The sequence below is a fragment of the Oncorhynchus nerka genome, linkage group LG22 (genome assembly GCF_034236695.1).
Source record: "Oncorhynchus nerka isolate Pitt River linkage group LG22, Oner_Uvic_2.0, whole genome shotgun sequence".
In the NCBI taxonomy this organism is placed as follows: domain Eukaryota; kingdom Metazoa; phylum Chordata; class Actinopteri; order Salmoniformes; family Salmonidae; genus Oncorhynchus; species Oncorhynchus nerka.
The window spans coordinates 27,737,692-27,762,978 of NC_088417.1; the positions used below are offsets into that span (position 1 = coordinate 27,737,692).

General features: G+C 42.1%; 1 protein-coding gene across 2 annotated transcripts in view; it reads right to left on the bottom strand.

The window, feature by feature from the left end:
* The window catches only part of LOC115105063 (phospholipid phosphatase-related protein type 5-like), a 108,051-nt gene that overhangs the window by 67,242 nt on the left and 15,522 nt on the right, over positions 1-25,287 (bottom strand). For both annotated transcript variants that reach the window (XM_029626615.2, XM_029626612.2), the window contains exon 3: positions 3,892-4,080. In XM_029626615.2, the coding sequence (XP_029482475.1) occupies positions 3,892-4,080 (189 nt within the window). The remainder of the gene's footprint in view (positions 1-3,891; positions 4,081-25,287) is intronic.

Here is a 25,287-nt window from a genome sequence, read left to right on the forward strand (position 1 = left end):
TGATAGGACTTGAAGCAGAACGGAATCACTGATCGGCTTTGGAAGAAAAATGAGAATGATTTATTTATTTTCAGTGGCCAACAGCCAACCTACATACCATGATACTCATCAATCCACTCATCAATCCACCATCAAACTGAAATTATGAGCTATGAAGAAGGAGATACCATTGCCCTACATACCAAATACGCGGAACTCAAAGCATTCAATGCGGGCTAAATCAACAACTAGAACAGTAGTACTCTCTTTGAATGAGAAACCTTTGAGCAGATTTTGAGCAGAAATTGCAGAATGTGTCAATCAAGACGGTAGGAATAAGCACAAGGCAGACTGCACTGTATCTCTACCTTACATTACTCATGCTGTCTCGTTAAGTTGTGTGTCAAGAAGCGAGCACTGTTTTAAAGACATTCACCCCCCCCACTCAGCTATGCTCTGCTAACAAACCTCACTACAAATTTCACCACTTCTATTCAAGTGGTGAGAAGTTCTGCGTAAACTGTGTCTGAGATCACTTTTGCAGTGTAGGGAGAATGCAGTATTTATTAGTGGCTGTGCTATCGTGTCTGTAGAAATACAGTATCTTACACTGTGTTGCACCTCTGGACACGTAAGTAGAATAACAAGTACAAGTTGAATTAAAACTTAACTGCAACAGGTCTAGTGCTGCAGACATTTGTTTAATACCATTTGCACTATGTACCATGATGTAGTGTTCCAGGCTAAAGCACGACTGGATTTAAACTTACCCCAGACTTCAATAGCCAATGTGCAGTGTTGGCTAAACTGCAATCAATCACTTTTCTCATCAGTTTATCTGCTGAATGTCATTACATTAGGCACTAACAATGGGTGTGTGTGTGTGTATGCGTGTGTGTGTGTGTGTGTGTGTTGTTTTCTTTTGTTTAGAATCGACCACAATGTTCGTGGTCATGTTTTTTTTTGTCTAATTCAAAAGCGCAAACATTCTCTAATCCCATGTAAAGACATTCATCAAACATGGATTATAAACTCTTAATCGTCACATTCCAATATATGATCCACACACACCATACTCATAAATACTTATAACCTGATTACTTCTAATCTAAACGATAAGAGTATTTACATCTTAATGTGGTTTACATGTCTGGCGATCATCAAACAAATTGATCATTTTAAAACGTTAATATTTTTGGGGGATCTTGATTATGTCAAATGGCAGTGGACCAATTTCTTAATTCAAAAGATCAATTTAAAGGGATATTGTATGTAGGATTATACATGGTAGACGTAACAACTATAGCGCACTGCAACTGTCCTGCTCAATCTATGCTGTGTCCCAAAAGGCAACCTAATCCCTTTGTAGTGTACTGCTTTTTATCCCAAATGGTCCCTGGTCAAAACTAGTGCACTGCATAGGGAATAAGGTGGCAAGAAAGTCTGCAGCATATACAGTTTCAGTGTCTACCTGCTGTACATACCAATTACAATATATAGGCAACCCCACATCTATTAAACTTCAGTACACCTTCTGCCGACCAATCAGAATCCTCTGGTTTTACTTCCACTGTAAATCCAATAAGACATTTCTGAGCAGCACATTTTAAGGAGGCAGTATCTTCTCTGCCAACACTACTTTGTAATAGATCCCCCACACGCACGCACGCACGCACGCGCACACACGCACACACACACACACACACACACACACACACACACACACACTCTATGTGGCAGCAAGAGGTTTTCATCCAGCCTGGGATGGAACTGAATGTGTGAATCTGCTTAGGTCATCATCCGTCTTACAGACACTTTCAGTCAGTTGGCTTAGTGTGTGTGTGTGTGCATCATGAGTATGTGTGTGTACCTGTTACCACAAAATCCCATATTCGGTCAGTGCTATCTCAAATAACGACTAGATTTTCAACATAGAATATATCAAAAAACGTTTTTAGTATAATACAATTGTATATTTTAGATAACCTCAACATAAGTGAGCTGTTTCAGGAATAGGGAACAACCACAGCATTGTAGGCTAGAGGGAATGTCCCCTAAGAGCATCCTGTCAATCAAATACTTGTCATCTGCAGAGGCATGAATGTCATCATGCCTGGAGAACAGTGGCCAGAAACCATATTGGGTTTGGCTTGCAGAAAGAACCATCCTTCTTCATTTTCAACACTTTTCAAATAGAGAAACTTGACACCCAACACCTTATAATCAAGACTTGAGGCGATGCTCTAAAGCATTATTAAACCTTGTTATTAAATAGATGACAAATTGTGATCATTAGCCTGAGACACATTCCTTCATCAAATATCTGGGGTGGTGAGAGTCAAGCATAGGGTGCCATACTTGGGGTGGCAGGTAGCCTAGTGGTTAGAGTGTTGGGTCAGTAACCGAAAGGTCGCTATATCGAATCCCTGAGCTGACAAGGCATGAATCTGTCATACCGCCTGTGAACAAGGTAGTTAACCCACTGTTCCTAGGCCGTAATTGTAAAGAAGAATTTGTTCTTAACTGACTTGCCTAGTTAAATAAAGGTTACTTTTTAAAAATTAGGTATAGTCTACAGAATTATCAAGGTTATACCTGATGTATTAGCCTGCATTCTGCAGTGCTTTGAATGAGAGGGTTTCTGTCATAGAGCCTGCAATATTATCTATGGTTTCTATATTAGGTTCCTGACTGTTCTGGAAGTGTGTGGGATGCAGCATGTGGGTGTTGTTATTTGTCTATGCAAGAAAAGTCAGGTATAGGTGTCAGAAAAAGGAAGAACTCTGTGTACAGTCAGTACTAAGCATGCATATACTGTATAAACATAACTGGACTTTAGCCATAGCCTGACCTATTACTGGAAAATCTACAGTCAGTGGTGTTTTTTAAGAAGAAAGTATCACTAGAACTATATCACCTATTGATTAAAACACTCAAACTCAACTCTGGACCTAGAAGCCAGTTCCACTGTGTTTTTTCATTGTTCCCCTCTAACCAGGGACTGATTTAGACCTGGGACACCAGATGGTGGCAATTCATTATCAGGTAGAACAGAAAACCAACAGGCTCCGGCCTTCGTAAGAGTTGAATACTCCTGGACTAGAACACCCTTGCCATAGACCACAGACCTATGCAGGGTCTAAAATGTCACCCTATTCCCGTGCACCACTTTACACTTGAGCCCTCTGGTCAAAACAAAAGCAGTGCACTATATAGGGAATAGGGTGACATCTGGGGTGCACAATACTGTCTGTAAAAGTGCAGAAGCTCCATGTTGACAGCTTGAATGGAATGAGGACATAATCTCGTTAATGAAACCATAAAATAGAGCAGGACATTGTAATAAAGCCTGTCTGGCATCAAAGACGGCATGGCCCCCAAGGTGGTATAATTGAGCCTAGGGAAACGTTAATCATATGTAGGCACCTAAATCTGTTGGAGTATTATTGCCCCCTATACATGTGTGTTGTGCCACCACTGATGTAAGACTTCTAGCCTTCTGCTGACGTTATAACTCATTTGCATGTTTGATCCAGGCCTTTATGTATCTATGAATTAATCGATCCTGATTTAAAGATACAGAGTACAGTTTCTTGAGGGCCAGTAACATGAAATACCAGTCTGAAGCAACTTGTATAAGCTACAGTAATTGCTTGCTATGGCAAGTCGAGACAGGAATCAATTGCTGTCTGCAAGTGTTGTGATTTATATTCTAAGCACAGTCTATTTTCATCGATTGCATTATGCAAGTTCATTTCCAATAGACAAGCAAATTAAACAATTGTAACTGAAATTAGCCAATGAACGTTAACCTCTGGTATATTTTTTTCTCCGAAAAATGTTAACAGTATAAATCTGGAGCCTATTCAAAAATACCCACATCATAGAAATAGTGAATATAGACAAACTCACCACAAGTGTTGGGACCCCTGCCACGAGCGCATACAGTAGAGCGGGAGGGATCGCGCTGGACTCCTCCGGTCCGAGGTACGGCTTCGCGTAGGCATTGTCATAGCAGAAGAACCCTTGGACGTGCACGTTAAACGTGTCCGTGTACTCGAAGTAGTATGCCAGCATGACCGTCCCCGCCATGATTACCAGCTGAAAATAAAGCATGTTCGTCAAAGGAAGAGAAAGGAACATTTAACAATCCACTTGACTGAGGAGAGAAAGCCCCGCCACCTCTGTTTTCATTCCGCCTTCTTCGCCCCTAGCCTAGCGCAGCAGCTTGACCATAGCACCTGTCAGCCACACATTTCTCCTACTGCCACTAATGCTCGTTACAAGGCATTGCTGAATGGTGATGTTCACAGAGCCGTGTTCTGTCACCCCCGGTTGGTCACTGGAACCGGAATGAACGAGATAGAGATGAAAACGTGTGGATTGGAGGGAGCGCACGCGTGGGTCTCTGTGTTTGTGCGCAGCAGCAGCCGCGCCGCTATTCACCGTGGGCAGCAAATGATGGAAAGAGGAGTGACAACGCACGCCCGTTGCTGCTTTTCATCTCTCCTTTCAGCACCCGCAGTGAATGACTCTGAGCAACTTGTTGGAGCTTTAGATTCGCCTCCAAGTCATCTTCACCGCAGTCAGAGTCGTGCGTCAGCTTTAGTGCCCTTTGGAGAGATACGCACCATTCCTATTCATTTTCATTATGCGAACGCCCGCATGTGTCCTAAAGACTCCAACAACAGAACACAGTAATCAAAGCTGACGTCAACCACATCAGTCTACTCTACACTCTTGTCCATGCAGTCCATATATCTATATTATTGTAATTTTGTTGGAAGTATTTGAAGAGATATGCAAACAACATTCATATTCAATTCGATTTTATGCACGTGTTTTCCAAAGACTCCATCAAATTATTAATCAAAGCTGATGTCAACGACTGTTCTGTTGTTGGAGTCTTTAGGTTCGCATAATGAAAATTAATAGGAATTGGCCAGTGTTGATTTTTTTTTTCAGGAGTTAAATTCACTCTGTAAGATTGAAATTAAGACTCAGTGTTGTAAAATAACCCCCAGTGTTGGTGTTAATAACCAGAGTTATTCCTTTACATTGTGGTTCATAAAACAGTCCCATCAAATCCAAGCCTGTCATTATCATATTTCCCAGCATGCTCTACTGCGGGTTTATTTTTTGGGACTTATTTTCATATCTGTTTTTGCGTGTACATTAGTCAATCAATCAATTTTATGCTACACAAAGATAAAGAGCAAACATGTTTGTAAACTAATCCAATCAGTTAGTTCGATTTATTCCATCCATTACTGAAATGGTTGTTCCAGTTTAAATGGGTTTAGGTAGTCTCCTTTACCAATCTTGAAATTCATTCTGAATGCGGGTTGCGGAATAATACAAATTCCAAAGATTGGATACCCTATCTGGATTCCAATAGGAATTACACATCACATCACTTTGCAATCCAGCATAAAGTGATATGCAGACCTGATGTGGCCGTTAAGACAAGAGTTTCACCGCTGAGTTAGGATAAACTAGGCTAACAAAATCCTTATGATCAGTATGTAATGTATAGTGTATTGTCATAGTTTAATTTTAATTATAAGACTTACCTAGGACCTTTTAAATGAAAGTTTTTAACAACCATGTCTGTGCCACTAACAAATACAGCCATGGGCGGAAACTCCACAATTCACAAAAAAAGTCATCGGAAATATGCAAATTTGGATTTACTCCATAAACCTTTCCATTATGTGAAATACTAATTCGTTCACTCCAGTGTATTGTGAATTTCACACAGCCTGTGTACAGTTTCTATTCTGTATAGGGTTACAGAAACACTGTCGAAATGTTAACATTTTTAAAAGTGTGAAATTCACTCTGTTGAGAGTGGATGCATATACGCACTGCAAAAGTGTTGAAATGAAAACTACAGCGAGTTAGTTTAACAGCGAGTTAGTTTAACACTTCCGATTTTCCTGTGTAGTCAAGACAACATTTTGACCAGTATCATAATGCCGTGGGATGCTGAGAAATCTCTTCTGTCTATTCTATTCTATTCTACAGTCATGGCATATGAGTCAATGAGGACAAACACATCAAACACTTAGACACTCCATCCATGGTTCAAATGGTACCATTCAGTTTGGGTGTAATTACGGAAAGATCTAAGTATCAAAGGTACAGAGATGGAGAGATGTTAAAAGATCCAGTTTAAAGCAGGACTACGACAGATCTGTTCTCTAGCTGTCTGTATTGTCTGGATCAGGGGAGGGAAAGGCTGTGTGCCATGGTGATTATAGTGCCATCAAGGTTAATTTATATCCTTTACCATTAATCAGCCTAACGCAGATTTTACAGTCTCAAAGAAACAGACATTTCTGAATGTGCTCAAACTTTGAGGCTATTTTATGGCTAAGCCTCATGGGCAAAAAATGTGGGGCCAATCTTTCATTTTTATTTACTATTTTTAAAGGGTTTAGCCTTTCCAATATTCACCCATTATTCCAGATGTACCAATGTGCATTACAGATCAGGGGTATTTTTGTCCGAATCAAACTCTCCACGGGAGGCCAGACAATATGTGCCAGGCGATTCACAGTGGCCCATTACTTGAGCCGCATCATCGCACCGCTGCCACGGATCCAATCATGCGGAAGGATCTACAAATCTGTCCAATTACTGATCGGGACAGCACATGTCAGCTCTGAGGCACTGAGGTGTCGTGTTTACGAAAAGCACCATCTGAGGGCCACAGTCCATCTGTCACTCCAGAGATGTGAGTGAAGTGTTTTTGTTCCAATGTTGATTTCCTGCTACGTTGGGAGGTCTAAGGTCACAATAAATCCTGTATAAAATGGGGTAAAGATAGAGTAGGACATTTAGTTGTTAAAAATCCTTAAGAGTCTATTGATGCACCCGTGCGTCAATCTAAGTGACAAAATAAATAAAAATCCCCATTAAAAATCCATCAATGTAAGCTAGATATCATGCTATTTGCATGACCTGCGTCTCAATCCACCGCATCCTTCCGCATCCGAGCTACAGCGATGTTTGTCAGACCATGAGACATCCCGGAAATGGGTCTTCTCACGAAAACATCTGTCGATTCCTAACTATTCAGAACCACTCTATGGAAAGGGGAGACTCTCACGAACACGATGGTGTTCTCCGTTTTGCTCTATGACCCTCACAAGTGTCACTGGACTCATCTGAAGGTAACCTGTACAATCGAATAGAAGTATGGAGGTAGTTTTGTACGGAAGAGTATTAGGTTCAAGTAGTGAGCGACGGGTGGTGGTACTTGGCGTATTATTTTTTGCACGATAGTACTTTAAAAAGTGACAATATTTTGAAAATAAAGTCTAAATTACATTTTGAGAATTAAGTGGCAATATTTCTAGAAAAAAACTGAATATTTAGAGAAAAAAGTCAACATTTTATTTATAGAATAGTCAACATTTTATTTAAAGAATAAAGTCTCAGTTATATTTCAAGATAAACGTAAGGGAAGTGCATGTCTCCCTGACTACCTTCTGCTGTGCACACCCGCCACCGTTGAAATGCCTGCAGTTAGATGACCTGGTGAAACTATGCTACAGAATTGGCTTTAGTAACAAGGAAATTATTTCTCTTTTAGCACATAATAATATTTTCAGAAGGAGGAACCGTGGTTACATACTGTACATAGGTAGAGACGGCCGGGTTGTGTGTGTATGTGTATGCAGGTGTGTGTGTGTGGGCAGTAAAAAGTAGGGACAAAACAAACAAATGGCCATCAATCTAATGATCTAAAACACTCATTCAAACAAGCTTCACTATTCACTCACGCTTATCAATCTAATTATCTAATAACTCACTCGCACACACAACAACACACACACACACAACAACACACACCAAGTTTCCCCTTGGTGTGTGTTTTCCCCCTGGCAATTTCAAACTATAGTCATACACTATTTTAACAACCATGGTGTGTTATGAGCACAAACAAAGGCCACATACTGTAGGTTACATGACCACACCCAATAAAAGGAGAGGAGAGGCAACTCAGGGGAGACTCCTGCATGCGCAAACTAGTAAATCTGAGGCACTTTGATGATATGATTATGATGGTCATAATGCTTCTTCACAGTGTCATTAAGTGTATTTTCTTAGTCGAAGTAAAGTGACACAGGAGGGTCATGATGCTTCTTGACAGTGTCATAAAGTGTATTTTCTACAAGTTGTTTCAAATATAATGAAAAACAAACAGGACTTTAAAGAGTGAATTACAACAGCAACAAAGGACTTAAGAAACAGACTTTCAAATGAAAGGAAACTTCTTGGCAGGGAAAAAACACATTTAAATAAATGTGGGTATTGACACTCTTATGTCCATGTCATAACCAGCCATAAAATAACGCAATATATGTTACAAGAGGTGTAAATATATAGGTCTTGACAGTGTGATGACAATATTATGACAGTTTATGTCAGCTGTAATGACATACTACGACATGGTTATGAACGTGTCATAATGTGTTATGGGTGTCAAGTAAAGTGTTACCGAAAATATTAATGGATGGATTCTCTTTCTTTATAGAAATATAGGTGAGATATTATTAGATAACTATTAGATAAATAATGATAGTCTATATACAGTTGAAGTTGGAAGTTTACATACACTTAGGTTGGAGTCATTAAAACTTGTTTTTCAACCACTACACATATTTCTTGTTAACAAACTATAGTTTTGGCAAGTCAGTTAGGACAACTTTGTGCATGACACAAGTAATTTTTCCAACAATTGTTACAGACAGATTATTTCACTTATAATTCACTGTATCACAATTCCAGTGGGTTTACATACACTAAGTTGACTGTGCCTTTAAACAGCTTGGAAAATTCCAGAAAATGATGTCATGGCTTTAGAAGCTTCTGATAGGCTAACTGATATCATTTGAGTCAATTGGAGGTGTACCTGTGGATGTATTTCAAGGCCTACTTTCAAACTCAGTGCCTCTTTAATTGACATCATGAAAATAAAAATTGTAGACCTCCACAAGTCTGGTTCATCATTGGAAGCAATTTACAAATACCTGAAGGTACCATGTTCATCTGTACAAACAATAGTACGCAAGTATAAACACCATGGGACCACGCAGCGTCATACTGCTCAGGAAGGAGACGCGTTCTGTCTCCTAGAGACTTTGGTGCGAAAAGTGCAAATCAATCCCAGAACAACAGCAAAGGACCTTGTGAAGATGCTGGAGGAAACAGGTATAAAAGTATCTATATCCACAGTAAAAGAAGTCCTATATCGACATAACCTGAAAGGCCGCTCAGCAAGGAAGAAGCCACTGCTCCAAAACCGCCATTAAAAAGCCAGACTACGGTTTAAAACTGCACATTGGGACAAAGATCGTACTTTCTGGAGAAATGTCCTCTAGTCTGATGAAACAAAAATAGAACTGTTTGGTCATAATGACCATCGCTATGTTTGGAGGAAAAAGGGGGAGGCTTGCAAGCCGAAGAACACCATCCCAACCGTGAAGCACAGGGGTGGCAGCATCATGTTGTGGGGGTGCTTTGCTGCAGGAGGAACTGGTGCACTTCACAAAATAGATGGCGTCATGAGGAAGGAAAATTATGTGGATATATTGAAGCAACATCTCAAGACATCAGTCAGGAAGTTAAAGCTTGGTCGCAAATGGATCTTCCAAATGGACAATGACAACAGTCAAAGTATTGGAGTGGCCATCACAAAGCCCTGACCTCAATCCCATAGAACATTTGTGGGCAGAACTGAAAAAGGGTGTGCGAGCAAGGAGGCCTACAAACTTGACTCAGTTACACCAGCTCTGTCAGGAGGAATGGGCCAAAATTCACCCAACTTATTGTGGGAAGCTTGTGCAAGGCTACCCGAAACATTTAACCCAAGTTAAACAATTTAAAGGCAATGCTACCAAATACTAATTGAGTGTATGTAAACTTCTGACCCACTGGGAATGTGATGAAAGAAATAAAAGCTGAAATACATCCTTCTCTTGTCACGTTCTGACCTTAGTTCCTTTGTTATGTCTTTGTTTTAGTATGGTCAGTGTGTGAGTTGGGTGGGTTTGTCTATGTTCCGTTTTCTATGTTGTGTTTTGCGTTTGGCCGAGTATGGTTCTCAATCAGAGGCAGGTGTCGTTAGTTGTCTCTGATTGAGAATCATACTTAGGTAGCCTTTTCCCACTTGTGTTTCGTTGGTGTTTATTTTCTGTGTCTGTGTGTTCCACACGGAACTGTTTCGGTTGGTTCTTTCACGTGTCGTTTATTGTTTTGTTTCAGTGTTCGCTTGTTTTAATAAAGAGCATGAACACGTACCACGCTGCGCATTGGTCCTCCAATCCTTACTACTCCTCCTCATCGGAGGAGGACAGCCGTTACAGAAACACCCACCACCAAAGGACCAAGCAGCGTGGTAACGGGCAGCAGCAGCGATCTCAGGACTCCTGGACATGGGAGGAGATTCTGGACGGCAAGGGACCCTGGGCACAGGCTGGAGAATATCGCCGCCCCAAGGCTGAGCTGGAGGCAGCGAAAGCTGAGAGGCGGTGGTATGAGGAGGCAGCACGGCAGCCCGGCTGGAAACCCGAGAGGCAGCCCCAAAAATGTATTGGGGGGGGGCACACGTGGAGTGTGGCAAAGTCAGGTAGGAGACCTGCGCCAGCTCCCCTGGCTTACCGTGGCGAGAGATGGACCGGGCAGGCACCGTGTTATGCCGTGAGGTGCACGGTGTCCCCAGTGCGCAGGCAATGCCCGGTGCGGTACATAGCAGCGCCTCGTATCGGCCGGGCTAGGTTGGGCATCGAGCCAGGTGCCATGAAGCCGGCTCAGCGCATCTGGTCTCCAGTGCGTCTCTTCGGGCCGGGGTACATGGCACCAGCCCTACGCATGGTGTCCCCAGTTCGCGAGCACAACCCAGTGCGGGCTATTCCACCTCGCCGCACTAGCCTGGCTACGGGGAGCATTCAGCCAGGTAGGGTTGGGCAAGCTCGGTGCTCGAGACCTCCAGTGCCCCTTCACGGTCCGGTCTATCCGGAGCCACCTCCACGCACCAGCCCTCCGGTGGCAGCCCCCCACACCAGGCTGCCAGAGCCGTCCGTCAGCCAGGAGCTGCCGGAATCGCCCGTCACTCCGGTGCTGCCGGAGTCTCCCGCCTGTCCGGTGCTGCCAGAATCTCCTGTCCATTCGGGACCCATTGCTAGGGTGTGAGTTGGGTGGGTTTGTCTATGTTCCGTTTTCTATGTTGTGTTTTGCATTTGGCCTGGTATGGTTCTCAATTAGAGGCAGGTGTCGTTAGTTGTCTCTGATTGAGAATCACACTTAGGTAGCCTTTTCCCACTTGTGTTTCGTGGGTGTTTATTTTTTGTGTCTGTGTGTTCCACACGGAACTGTTTCAGTTGGTTATTTCACGTGTTTATTGTTTGGTTTCAGTGTTCGCTTGTTTTAATAAAGAGCATGAACACGTACAACGCTGCGCATTGGTCCTCCGATCCTTACTACTCTTCCATCGGAGGAGGACAGCCGTTACATCTCTCTACTATTATTCTGACATTTCAAATTCTTAAAATAAAGTGGTGATCCTAACTGACCTAAAACAGGGAATTTTGACTAGAATTACATGTCAGGAATTGTGAAAAACGGAGTTTAGAAGTATTTGGCTAAGGTGTATGTAAACTTACGACTTCAATTGTAGGCTATAAATAAATAATCACTGATCTGGCATGACTTGGTTGATAGCCTAGAGTAATACTGTATCTCCTTTCACAATCCATCTATTGGTGATGTCTTCAAGGATAGGTGGAATGAAGGATGCATAGGTTATCCCACATCAGGGGCATCGTCTTCATCATAGGCAATTTGTCTCAGCTACACCGCTAACAAAGGCTACCACTTATGCACCTTATAGAGGCTAGAGGCTAGACCGGTTGGCTGTTAGGTTATAGTAATGGAAGGTTGCCTCCCGAATGGCTCAGCAGTCTAAGGCACTAAGGCGCCAATGCAACCTGGGGTTCGATCCCGTGACCGGGAGCCCCATAGGGCGGCGCGCAATTGGCTCAGCGTTGTCCGGGTCAGGGAAGGGTTTGGCCAGGGTGATTTCCTTGGCTCATCTCGCTCTAGCGACTCCTTGTGGCGGTCAGGTCCACAATTATTACGTGCCAAAAGAGAAAGGATTTCCTTGTTACTAAAGACAATTCTAAAGTATAATTTCACCAGGTCATCTAACTGCAGGCATTTCAACTGTGGCGCACACTGTGACAGTTAACCAAATCATCTAACTGCAGACATTTCAACGATGGTGCGTATAGCGACAGTTAACCAAATCCCCTACTTTAATCTAGAAATATAACTGCCACATTATATCAAAATATTTCTACTTTATTCTCCAAATATTGCCACTTTTTAAAAGTGCTATCCTGCAAAAAATAATATTCCAAGTACCACAACCCATCGCTGTTACATTTTCTTCCTTTCACTTCTCATCATAGTTTTGTGCCAAGAAAAATAAGGGGTTAAAATACAGTGGGGCAAAAAAGTATTTAGTCAGCCACCAATTGTGCAAGTTCTCCCACTTAAAAATACGAGAGAGGCCTGTAATTTTTAATGAATTTATTTGCAAATTATGGTGGAAAATAAGTATTTGGTCAATAACAAAAGTTTATCTCAATACTTTGTTATATACCCTTTGTTGGCAATGGCAAAGGTCAAACGTTTTCTGTAAGTCTTCACAAGGTTTTCACACACTGTTGCTGGTATTTTGGCCCATTCCTCCATGCAGATCTCCTCTAGAGCAGTGATGTTTTGGGGCTGTTGCTGGGCAACACGGACTTTCAACTCCCTCCAAAGATTTTCTATGGGGTTGAGATCTGGAGACTGGCTAGGCCACTCCAGGACCTTGAAATGCTTCTTACGAAGCCACTCCTTCGTTGCCCGGGGGGGGGGATTGTTTGGGATAATTTTCATGCTGAAAGACCCAGCCACGTTTCATCTTCAATGCCCTTGCTGATGGTAGTCTTTGTTACTTTGGTCCCAGCTCTCTACAGGTCATTCACTAGGTCCCCCCGTGTGGTTCTGGGATTTTTGCTCACCGTTCTTGTGATCATTTTGACCCCACGCCGTGAGATCTTGCGTGGAGCCCCAGATCGAGGGAGATTATCAGTGGTCTTGTATGTCTTCCATTTCCTAATAATTGCTCCCACAGTTGATTTCTTCAAACCAAGCTGCTTACCTATTGCAGATTCAGTCTTCCCAGCCTGGTGCAGGTCTACAATTTTGTTTCGGGTGTCCTTTGACTGTTTGAGGTTGTGGACAGGTGTCTTTTATACTGATAACAAGTTTCAACAGGTGCCATTAATACAGGTAACGAGTGGAGGACAGAGGAGCCTCTTAAAGAAGAAGTTACAGGTCTGTGAGAGCCAGAAATCTTGCTTGTAGGTGACCAAATACTGATTTTCCACCATAATTTGCAAATAAATTCATAAAAGATCCTACAATGTGATTTTCTGGATTTTTTTTCTCAATTTATCTGTCATAGTTGAAGTGTACCTATGATGGAAATTACAGGCCTCTCTCATCTTTTTAAGTGGGAGAACATGCACAATTGGTGGCTGACTAAATACTTTTTTGCCCCACTGTATATGTCCGAAAAAACGACAATATTTTCTGAGCTTTCTTATAACTCCTAGATATAGGACAGACACTTCAAAACCTTATTCCTGATGATGTTTTGCCATTTATGAATGTGTTATTCCATGCGTTTCTCTGGGCTATAACAGTAAAAGGCTAATTAAATACAAATTCAATGGCTGAGACTTTTTGAGGTTTTAAGCCTCATGATTTTAACACTATTTTCAGATGACATATTACTGTATTATTACCTGTTTGTTAGTTTGTTTGTTTATTTGTTGTAATGTATTCTAATATATTCCACTGTTCATAAGCAGGAACTAAATCGATAGTGTTCATCTCTCACAGACATCCAGCTGTTGGAATTACATTAACCCTGTAAAACAGCAATTCATTACAGTGTGTGTGTGTGTGTGTGTGCGTTTGTGTCTGTGTGTGTGTTCATCTGACTAATTTGGCTTCCACAGCCATGGCACCTGTCAGCATCCGTTAAGGATGTGGCAGAACTAATGATAAGTACCACGCAGCTGTCTGTCTGTCGTTTGCATTATTGGGCCTGTCATGCTATACAGTAAGTTTGGGTCTCTGTCTGTTACTCACACTGTGATTCCAAGCAGACACCTGGAGAGAAAGGTATCTGATTCCATAACCTGAGGATAGTCAATTGACATCACTGACTGCTCTCCACAGGGCTCTGGTCAAAAGTAGTGCACTATATAGGGAATAGGGTACCATTTGGGACTCTGTGCGCTTATTGAAAGAAACCCTACGACTCAGAGACCATCCAGATAAGTTCCTTATCACAATGATTTATAAACCTCTGAATGCTGTGTAGCTGTAACTGTGTAACGACTGCCTTTGCAAAAAATAGTTACTATCATTTTTGTTTGAAGAATCTGATGGACTGTCACTGCATACAACATGATGCAGAATTGAATATCAAAGGAAATGGCTCTCTGTTATGGGCTCCATTCTGTCCCATCTCCCCTACGTGGGGGCTAACTGGGTATCAACTCGTATACGCCAGGGCCAGTTAATAAGCTGTGTGTGTGTGTGTGTGTGTGTGTGTGTGTGTGTGTGTGTGTGTGTGTGTGTGTGTGTGTGCGTGCGTGGGTGTGTGCTACAGAAACTTCCCCAATGTTCCAATAGAAACGGGACTAAATTAAAACATGAAAGATTTGACAAAATCTGGCTGTATCCAGGATGAGACTCCCCTCTGAGTCTCTCTGGTTCCTCTCGAGGTTTCTTCTCGACAAAAAAGAGAGGAAGAAAAGAAAACTCATCAAAACACATTCAACTTTCAATCTTATCTTACTGAAAATGCCTCTGAGATTCTGGTACCGAAACATATTTCATAAATATGGATCATGTTTTGTCCATGACACATGCAAAATACTTACATTATGTTTCTCTGAAGAGGAATGGGCATCAATTATAAATTACTATTACAAAAATACAACTACAAAATACACTAAAGACCAATGTATCTAAGTAAAATAAAACATAATTTTGCAAAGTATTGTATTTAATTAAAATACATGTATTTTGTATTTTAAAATACAAAAATACATTTGCAAGTAGCCGGCCGAACAGCAACATCATTCTCAGTAACGGTTACAGAAACATCTTACTTGCTATGACTGTAATATGTTGTTGATTATCTACCTTAGTTGAATGCGCTGTCACTCTGGAGTGTCTGTTAAATGACCAAAATGTTCATGCAAACACTGAGCGTACAACAGTATAAACACCTTAAATCCACTTCAATCAGTGTAGATTAGACAGGTTAGATTTTTAAACCTTGAGACAATTGAGACATGGATTGTGTATGTGTGCCATTGAGAGGGTCAGTAAAGACAAAAGACAAAGGGGCAAGACAAAGGATTTAGGTGCTTTTGCTCAGGGTATGGTAGTACTGTAGTTGCCAGGCGCACCGGTTTGAGTGTGTCAAGAACTGCAACGCTGCTGGATTTTTCCCACTCAACAGTTTCCCGTGTGTATCAAGAATGGTCCACCACCCAAAGGACATCCAGCCAACTTGACACAACTGTGGCAAGCATTGGAGTCAACATGGGCCAACATTCCTGTGGAAAGCTTTAGACACCTTGTTGTCCATGTCCCAACAAATTGAGGCTGTTTTGAGGGCAAAGGGGGTACATCTCAATATTAGGAACGTGTTCCTAATGTTTTGTACACTCAGTATATGTGAAAGTGAACAACTGCAAAGCACACTGGGTACTGTCATTGGCCTTGTTTTGGGGTGGAGCTCATTTAAGTAAAACTCAGCATGCTTTGCAATTGTTTAGTTTGTTTTGTTCATTTAGTAGACGGTCTTATCGAATCAAATCATCAAATACATTTGATTTGATCTTTTATAAAGAATACAACAAATACAAATAACAACATCATACAAACGTCACAGCTGCTCAGACCCACACAACCCCATCTCTAGCGCCCGCTTCACATTCCGCCACATGGCCTGAAACTAAACAATTTTGTTTCTCTTTGTAGCCCATGCACTTTCAATATTTCAATAATAAATCATTAGATTTTTCCATTGTGTTAATGATGGCGGCTTGATTGATTTCCATGTTTTTAGTATATGTTTTTTCAAGATGAGTGATGAGAAGAGAATCGTTCAGCCCATTGGATATCTCACTACACCCCCATATACCTTGTCTTTAAATATGCAAATAAAATATTTGTCACATGCTTCGTAAACAAGAGGTGTAGTCGTGGCCAAAAGTTTCGAGAATGACACAAATATACATTTTCACAAAGTTTGCTGCTTCAGTGTCTTTAGATATTTTTGTCCTATGTTACTGTGGAATACTGAAGTATAATTTTAGGCATTTCACAAGTGTCAAAGGCTTTTATTGACAATTACATGAAGTTGATGCAGAGTCAATATTTGCAGTGTTGACCCTTCTTTTCAAGACCTCTGCAATCCGCCCTGGCATGCTGTCAATTAACTTCTGGGCCACATCCTGACTGATGGTAGCCCATTCTTGCATAATCAATGCTTAGAGTTTGTCAGAATTTGTGGGTTTCAATGGTCGGGGAGTTTTCTGGCCATGGACCCAAAATATCGATGTTCACTTTTACCTTATGGCAAGGTTCTCCATCATGCTGGAAAAGGCATTGTTCATCACCAAACTGTTCCTGGACGGTTGGGAGAGGTTGCTCTCGGAGGATGCGTTGGTACCATTCTTTATTCATCGCTGTGTTCTTAGGCAAAATTGTGAGTGAGCCCACTCCCTTGGCTGAGAAGCAACCCCACACATGAAAGGTCTCAGGATGCTTTACTGTTGGCATGACACAGGACTGATGGTAGCGCTAACCTTGTCTTCTCCGGACAAGCTTTTTTCCAGATGCCCCAAACAATCGGAAAGGGGATTCATCAGAGAAAATGACCCAGTCCTCAGCAGTCCAATCCCTGTACCCTTTGCAGAATTTCAGTCTGCCCCTGATGTTTTTCCTGGAGAGAAGTGGCTTCTTTGCTGCCCTTCTTGACACCAGGCCATCCTTCAAAAGTCTTCACCTCACTGTTCGTGCAGATGCACTCACACCTGCCTGCTGCCATTCCTGAGCAAGCTTTGAACTGGTGGTGCCCCGATCCCGCAGCTGAATCAACTTTAGGAGACGGCGCTCGCCGGACTTTCTTGGGCGCCCAGAATGCTTCTTCACAACAATTGAACCGCTCTCCTTGAAGTTCTTGATGATCCGATAAATGGTTGATTTAGGTGAAATCTTACTGGCAGCAATATCCTTGCCTGTGAAGCCCTTTTTGTGCAAAGCAATGATGAAAGCACATGTTTCCTTCCAGGTAACCATGGTTGACACAAGAAGAACAATGATTCCAAGAACCACCCTCCTTTTGAAGCTTCCAGTCTGTTATTCGAACTCAATCAGCATGACAGAGTGATCTCCAGCCTTGTCCTCATCAACACTCACACCTGTGTTAACGAGAGAATCACTGACATGATATCAGCTGGTCCTTTTGTGGCAGGGCTGAAATGCAGTGGAAATGTTTTGGGGGGGGATTCAGTTCATTTGCATGGCAAAGAGGGACTTTCCAATTAATTGCAATTCATCTGATCACTCTTCATAACATTCTGGAGTATATGCAAATTGCCATCATACAAACTATGGCAGCAGACTTTGTGAACATTTATATTTGTGTCATTCTCAAAACTTTTGGCCACGACTGTAGACTAACAGTGAAATGCTTACTGCATTCCCAACAATGCAGAGACACAAAATATATAAATAATAACACAAGGAATAAATACACAATGGTTAACAATAACTCGGTTATATACACAGGGTACCAGTACCTAGTTGATGTGCTGGGGTACGAGTTAATGGAGGTAGATACTGTATGTACATACAGTATAGTTAGGGATAAAGTGACTGGGAAACAGGATAGATAATAAAAAGTAGCAGAAAAAAAGCTAGTGGAAAAAGGGTCAATGCAGATGGTCCTAATGAATGAACTATTTATCAGTCTTATGGCTTGGGGGTTTAAGCTGTTCAGGGTCCTGTTGGTTCACACCATAGTGCCACTAGACTTTTGATAGCAATACAGTGTGAACGGGGCCGCTATAAAGAAATGGTATAGAAAATACTCAGAAGTCATTCAAATACGTATTTTAAATACATGTAACAGAGATACTTCCCATCTCTGCTCTGAAGTACAATGCCCAAAGATGTACAATTACCATGACATTATTACTGTATTATACAGAACTTAGAATTCAAGAACGCCTAAACTACAGGGTGCATTGTTTTCCTTCAAATGCACGTTGACTTCTTCAACAACATAGCCAACTATATACTTCATGTAAGTAAATCGGGAAGGTTCAAAATAGACTGTAGCTAAACACATCTATAACTTCAGATATCCCGAGGCAGACAGTCTATCCACCATGCCGTTTACTGTTCAGCATATATTTGATTTCATCACCGCATCTGAATAAACACCACTTATAAGAAGGCGAAGCAACGGAGGACAACTTCAAAGTTGCACGCTTCAAGCAATGGAGGCTTATCTGCCGTGCCACACTTCAAAAGAAATGCATAACACTGTCTTTAACACAACTTAGAAGATATGAAGGGATCCTGTTAGCTATTTTATTTAATGTAAATATTAGTGGCAGCCAGGCTGAGGAATAGTGAAACCAAGAAGCATTGGGAGATATGGAAAAGGTCCATGCTCTCCTGTTGTCACTGTAATGGGAGTCAGAGGCAGTTTGACACCTGAATCTGTAATGTGACTGCTGTGAATTAATAAACATGTGGTGGTGCCTCTTTCTGTGATGACTGTTATCATTAGTGTTGCCTGTGAATCTTAATGAGCTAAACTAGGGTAAATATACTGTGAAATTTGGCACTCATATATTATTAGAAGTACTCTGTCACTAGTTGATAACAACTGCTTCCTTTATGGCAAATAACCAACATGTCTGTTTGTTGCATTTACAGTTTTCACAGTCTATTTTGTGTGATCATGCAACATAGAACTGTATATGTACAGTATAGTGGTTGATACCAATCTGGTTGTGTTAGCAAAACTACCACCTAAACAGCACATACTGTGTTATTTAATTGAATAAACGGCCATTCATTCTTTACACAATATATTACTTATGTGACATGGTAAAGGAGAAGAATGTCAAGTGTCTTGGTTTAGATTGTAAACATACTGTATTAGGTATCTCTCCCCTGGTCTCTATTGCTATTTCTATCTCTATCTCTGTCTTGGTATAGACACTGTATCTCTCTTCTGTAGTCTACTGTATTTATATTACTATCTCTATCTTGGTGTAGACATCGCTGGTGTAGCAGGGATTCTTTCTAGGGACTGATAGATACTGTAAGAAGATAATTACTAAGTAGATCAAGCTCATCGAGACTCATCCCTGGGGTCATTAACTGTGTAATTAATAATACATGCAAATATGTTGAACGCTCCAAGCTAACTTATTTTCTCTCTGCCTGTTTACGTACACTTTGGCGTCTCCTTCCCTTGTGCAAAGCTTAATTCTGTGAAAACTTAGAACATGGGAGAACTCACATGGAACAGCTCTAAGAATGTAGAAATTATACCAGACATTCTACTTGTTGTCTCAACAGGAAAGGGTTTCAGATTGTTACAGATTCCAATCATGAGTACAATCTCTACCACTGCGGATCTTGATTCTGTCTACCTTAAGCCATTATTACCAAGATCAAACAACCTTCCTTCGACAATCACATCCATAATAGGTATTGCAATAGACATGTCCTTTATTGGACACAATTGTGTTTCGGCAGCAGTTCAAATTTGTTCTGCAGAATCTCCAAGAATAAACAATTATCGTACATGATAAGATTATGTATTGCCTTTATCTTGGAGGTGCAATATCTTACCCAAAATGGTGGGATTTTGCAAAGCGAAAACTAGTTGTGACCACCATTGTGGTGTAGGACCTTTCTGCTCTTTTCCTCTGCATTAACACCCACCACCAACCACTCCGTGCAGGAAATGTCACCTACAGAGAACTTTCATTACCACAAAGGTACAACGTACAATTGGAGAAAGACTGATGCAGTCTTTGTTGGGTGATTCTATAGTTATGTGAATGGGATGGTAAAGTTACATCAAGTTAAACATGATGAAGTTACATAAGAAAAGCAGTTGTTGCTATGTATTTTCCTATTCAAAAACAAATTGCCTACAGTGCATTCAGAAAGTATTCAGACCCCTTTACTTTTCCAACATTTTGTTATGTTACAATCTTTTTCTAAAATTGTTTAAACAATTTTCCCCCACATCAATCTAGACACAATACCCCATAATGACAAAGCAAAACAGGTTTTTAGATTTTTTTATACTGAAATATCACATTTACATAAATATTCAGACCCTTTACTCAGTCCTTTGTTGATGGAGCTTTGGCAGTGATTACAGCCTTGAGTTTTCTTGGGTATGAGGCTACAAGCTTGGCACACCTGTATTTGGGGAGTTTCTCCCATTCCTCTCTGCAGATCCTCTCAAGCTCTGTCAGGTTGAATAGCTGCTGCACAGCTATTTTCAGGTCTCTCCAGAGATGTTAGATTGGGTTCAAGTCTGGGCTCTGGCTGGGCCACTCAAGGACATTCAGAGACTTATCCCGAAGCCACTCCAGCGTTGTCTTGACTGTGCTTAGGGTCATTGTCCTATTAGGAGGTGAACCTTCGCCCCATTCTGAGGTCCTGAGCGCTCCAGAGCAGGACATCCCCACAGCATGATGCTGCCACCACCACGCTTCACCGTAGGGATGGTGCCAGTTTTCCTCCAGATGTGACGCTTGGCATTCAGGCCAAAGAGTTCAATCTTAGTTTCATCAGACCAGAGAATCATGTTTCTCATGGTTTGATAGTCTATAGGTGCTGTTTGGCAAACTCCAAGCGAGCTGTCATGTGACATTTATTGAGGAGTTGCTTCCGTCTGCCCCCTCTACCATAAAGGCCTAATTGGTGGAGTGCTGCAGAGATGGTTGTCCTTCTGGAAGTTTCTCCCATCTCCACAGAGGAACTCATGTTCTTGGTCACCTCCCTGAGTAAGGCCCTTCTCCCCCGATTGCTGAGTTTGGCCGGGTGGCCAGCTCTAGGAAGATTCTTGGTGGTTCCAAACTTTTTCCATTTAAGAATGATGGAGGTCACTGTGTTCTTGGGGACATTTATTGCTACATAAAATGTTTTGGTACCCTTCTCCAGATCTGACCTTAGTTCCTTTTTTATGTCTTTGTGTTAGTTTGGTCAGGGCGTGAGTTGGGGTGGGTAGTCTATGTTCTTTTTTCTATGTTGTATTTCTGTGTTTGGCCTGGTATGGTTCTCAATCAGAAGCAGCTGTCGATCGTTGTCTCTGATTGAGAATCATACTTAGGTAGCATGTTCTCCCCATTTTGGTTGTGGGTGATTGTTTTCTGTTTTGTGCGTATTCCTTACAGAACTGTTTCGTTTTCGCTCTTTATTATTTTTGTCATTTCAGTGTTCAGTTTATTTTGTTTATTAAAATGAACAATTACCACGCTGCACCTTGGTCCTCTTCTCCTTCACAAGACGAAAACCGTTACAGTGCCTCAACACAATCCTATCTTGGAGCTCTGTGGACAATTCATTCGACCTCATGTCTTGGTTTTTGCTCTGACATGCACTGTCAACTGTGGGATGTTATATGGACAAGTGTGTGCTTTTCCAAATCATGTCCAATCAATTGGATTTCCACAGGGGGACTCCAAACAAGTTGTAGAAACATCTCAAGGGTGATCAATGGAAACAGGATGCACCTGAGCTAAATTTCAAGTCTGATACCAAAGGGTCGGAATTCTTATGTAAATAAGATATTTATATTTTTAAAAATCCATTTTACAATAAGGCCATAACGTAACAAAATGTGGAAAAGGTCAAGGTGTCTGAATACTTTCTGAAGGCACTGTATGTACTTTAGAATTACATATGGGAAATCTCACTCTTACAGAACACAGAATTAAACTAGATATGGAATAACCATTTTGAGAAGATAATGGTAGAGGTCCACAACACACTTCCTGCCTCTCGTCATGAGCCATCGGTCTGTTAACGAGAACCACATACCAGATTTTTAACAGGGTCGTTAGCAGTAGGGTCACCAGACGATTTTTCCCCCTCAGAACTAGCTGAATATTTAGCCGTGGTTTTCGAGCTGAGGTTAATCAATAGATTCAAGCACATATTTTAAGTAGCTAGGTTACCTAGCTAACATGAACTTGCTTGTACAATGTCCAGCAGTTATCCTCTGTAGCTAGCTAGCACCAGTCAGCTGAAAGCTAGCTAGCTAACGAACAGGCAAATACAGTAAAGGTATCTAGCCAATAAATGTACTTTTGTTTTGATTAGCTAGCTGGCGAAGTAGCTAACTAGTTAGCTCTCATCTGGCTGGTAGAACATTAGCTAACGATGGCAAGGAAAGCTAGGCATATCAAACAAGGAAAGCTAGGCATATCGTCTAGCTAGGCATGTCATCCAAAAAGTTATACTTTGACTCATCTGTCCATAGAACATTCTAACAAGAGTCTTGATGAGCATCCAGGTGCTTCCAGGTGCTTTTTTGGCAAACTTGAGTTATCTTTTTGTATGAGATGGGTCACATTATGTCTGTCAAAAACCAAACACTACATTCCAAAGTAAGAACCTCATACCAACGGTCAAGCATGGTGGTAGTAGCGTGATGGTTTGGGGATACTTTGCTGCCTCAGGACCTGGACGACTTGCCTTAATAAAAGGAACCATGAATTCTGCTCTGTATTAGACAATTCTACAGGAGAATTTCAAGCCATCCATCTGTGAGCTGAAGCTGAAGCACAGCTGGGTCATGCAGGAAGACAGTGATCCAAACCACATAGTCAAGTCTACATGAAAATGGTTAAAAAGCAAAACATTTGAAGTTTTGGAACGGTCAAAGTTCAGACCTAATCCCAATTGATATGTTGTGGCAGGACTTGACGCGAGCAGTTCATGCTTGAAAACCCACAAATGTTGCTGAGTTAAAATAGTTCTGCATGGAAGAGTGGGCCAAAATTCTTCCACATGATGTGAGAGACTGATCAACAACTACAGGAAGCACTTGGTTGCATTCATTTTTTTTGTTTGTCACGCCCCGACCTTAGTCTTTGTATTGTCTAGGTTTTTTTTGTATGTCTAGGGGTTAATCTGGTCTAGGTGTTTATATGTCTATGGTTGCCTAGATTGGTTCTCAATCAGAGGCAGCTGTTTATTGTTGTCTCTGATTGGGGACCATATTTAGGTAGCCATATTCCTTGGGTATTGTGTGGGTTGTTATTCTATGTTTAGTTGCCTGTTTGCACTAGTCATATAGCTTCACATTACCACGCTGTGCCTTGGTCTCATCAATACGACGAACGTGAAAGAACAACCCATAAAAGGACTAAGCAGCGTGAAAAGGAGGAGCAGCGTTTGATGGAGCAGACAGCATGGACATGGGATGAAATACTGGACGGTAAAGGATCCTGGACGTGGGAGGAAATACTGGCAGGAGAGGATCGCCTCCCATGGAGGCAGGTGGAGATAGCACAGGAGGAACGGCGAAGATATGAGGGTACACGGCTTTTGGGGGGGGCCCATGAAGAGATTGCATGAGTCAGGTCGGAGACCTGAGCCAACTCCTCGTGCTTACTGTGGGGAGCGTGCTACTGGTCAGGCACTGTGTTATGCGGTGGAACGCATGGTGTCTCCAGTACGCTATTCAAGCCCAGTGCGCTCTATTCCAGCTCCTCGCATTGGTCGGGCTAGAATGGGCATCCAGCCAGGAAGGAGGGTGCCGGCTCAGCGCTCCTGGTCTCCAGTGCACCTCCTTGGACCAGGATATCCTGCGCCGGCCCAGTCCAGAGCGTCCGGCGACAGTACCCAGTCCAGAGCGTCCAGCGACAGTTCACAGACCGGAGCCTCCAACGACGGGCCACAGTCCGGAGCCTCCAGCGACGGTCCCCAGCACGGGGTCTCCAGCGATGGTCCCCAGTCCGGGGTCTCCAGCCTCCAACGACGGGCCACAGTCCGGAGCCTCCAGCGACGGTCCCCAGCACGGGGTCTCCAGCGATGGTCCCCAGTCCGGGGTCTCCAGCGACGGTCCCCAGTCCAGAACATCCGGCGATGATCCACGCAGCGAGGGTCCCCAGCCCGGGGCCTACGGCGAGGATCCGCAGTCCAGAGCCTCCGGCAATGATCCACGGGTCAGTGCTACAAGAGCGGACTCAGTGTAAAGAAGGGGGGCGGCGTCTAGAACCAGAGCCGCCACCGAGGTTAGATGCCCACCCAGACCCTCCCGTTTAGGTTTGCGGGCCAGGTTTGCGGGTTGTTATTCTATGTTGCCTGTTTGCATTAGTCATATAGCTTCACGATTCGTTTTGTATAGTTTTGTTCAGTGTTCTCTCTTTCATTAAAGAGTTATGTACGCTTAAAACGCTGCGCCTTGGTCTCCTCGTTATGGCGACCGTGACATTGTTGTTATTTGTAAACTCAGGTTCCCTTTATCTAATATTCGGTTTTGGTTGAAGATCTGATAACATTCAGTATCAAAAATATGCAAAAATAGAGAATCAGAAAGGGGGCAAATAGTTTTTCACCACATTTCTCTTCAGAGTTTTGTACTCGTCTAATGACTTCGTGTTTTGTAGGTTTTTCTCAGCAGTTTGTAATTTGTTACAGTGTTTGTATCAGGAGTTATCAAAATTGCTCTTGATGATCCACAGGGTTCGGCAGGCTTTTTTTGTATAAGCCCAGTGCTACTGTAACAGGAGTTAGTACTGCAATGAATATTCACTAAATCACACATTTTTCATAATTTTGTTTTTGGTTGAATCTCCTATTGGTATTTTTTGGGCTCTGTGTGACATCAGCACTGCGCGCGCTAGCTCGTTCAGAGCTGTTTCAATCTGAATGAGCTAGGCTGTGTTCTCTCCCGCCACCCATTTTTAAGCACGATACTCACTAAATGGAAATTGTAACCTCTGAAAACGTTGTACTTTACACGTAATAGTATTGGTCACATATTGTACTGTGTAAACAGTCTTTGTGTGGTGTCATGATTTCATGTTATAAGTTTGTCTTCCTGAGGTAATAAGACAAAGCTAGCTTGCTAGCAGGCTAATGTTAGCACCTCGATAGTGTTAG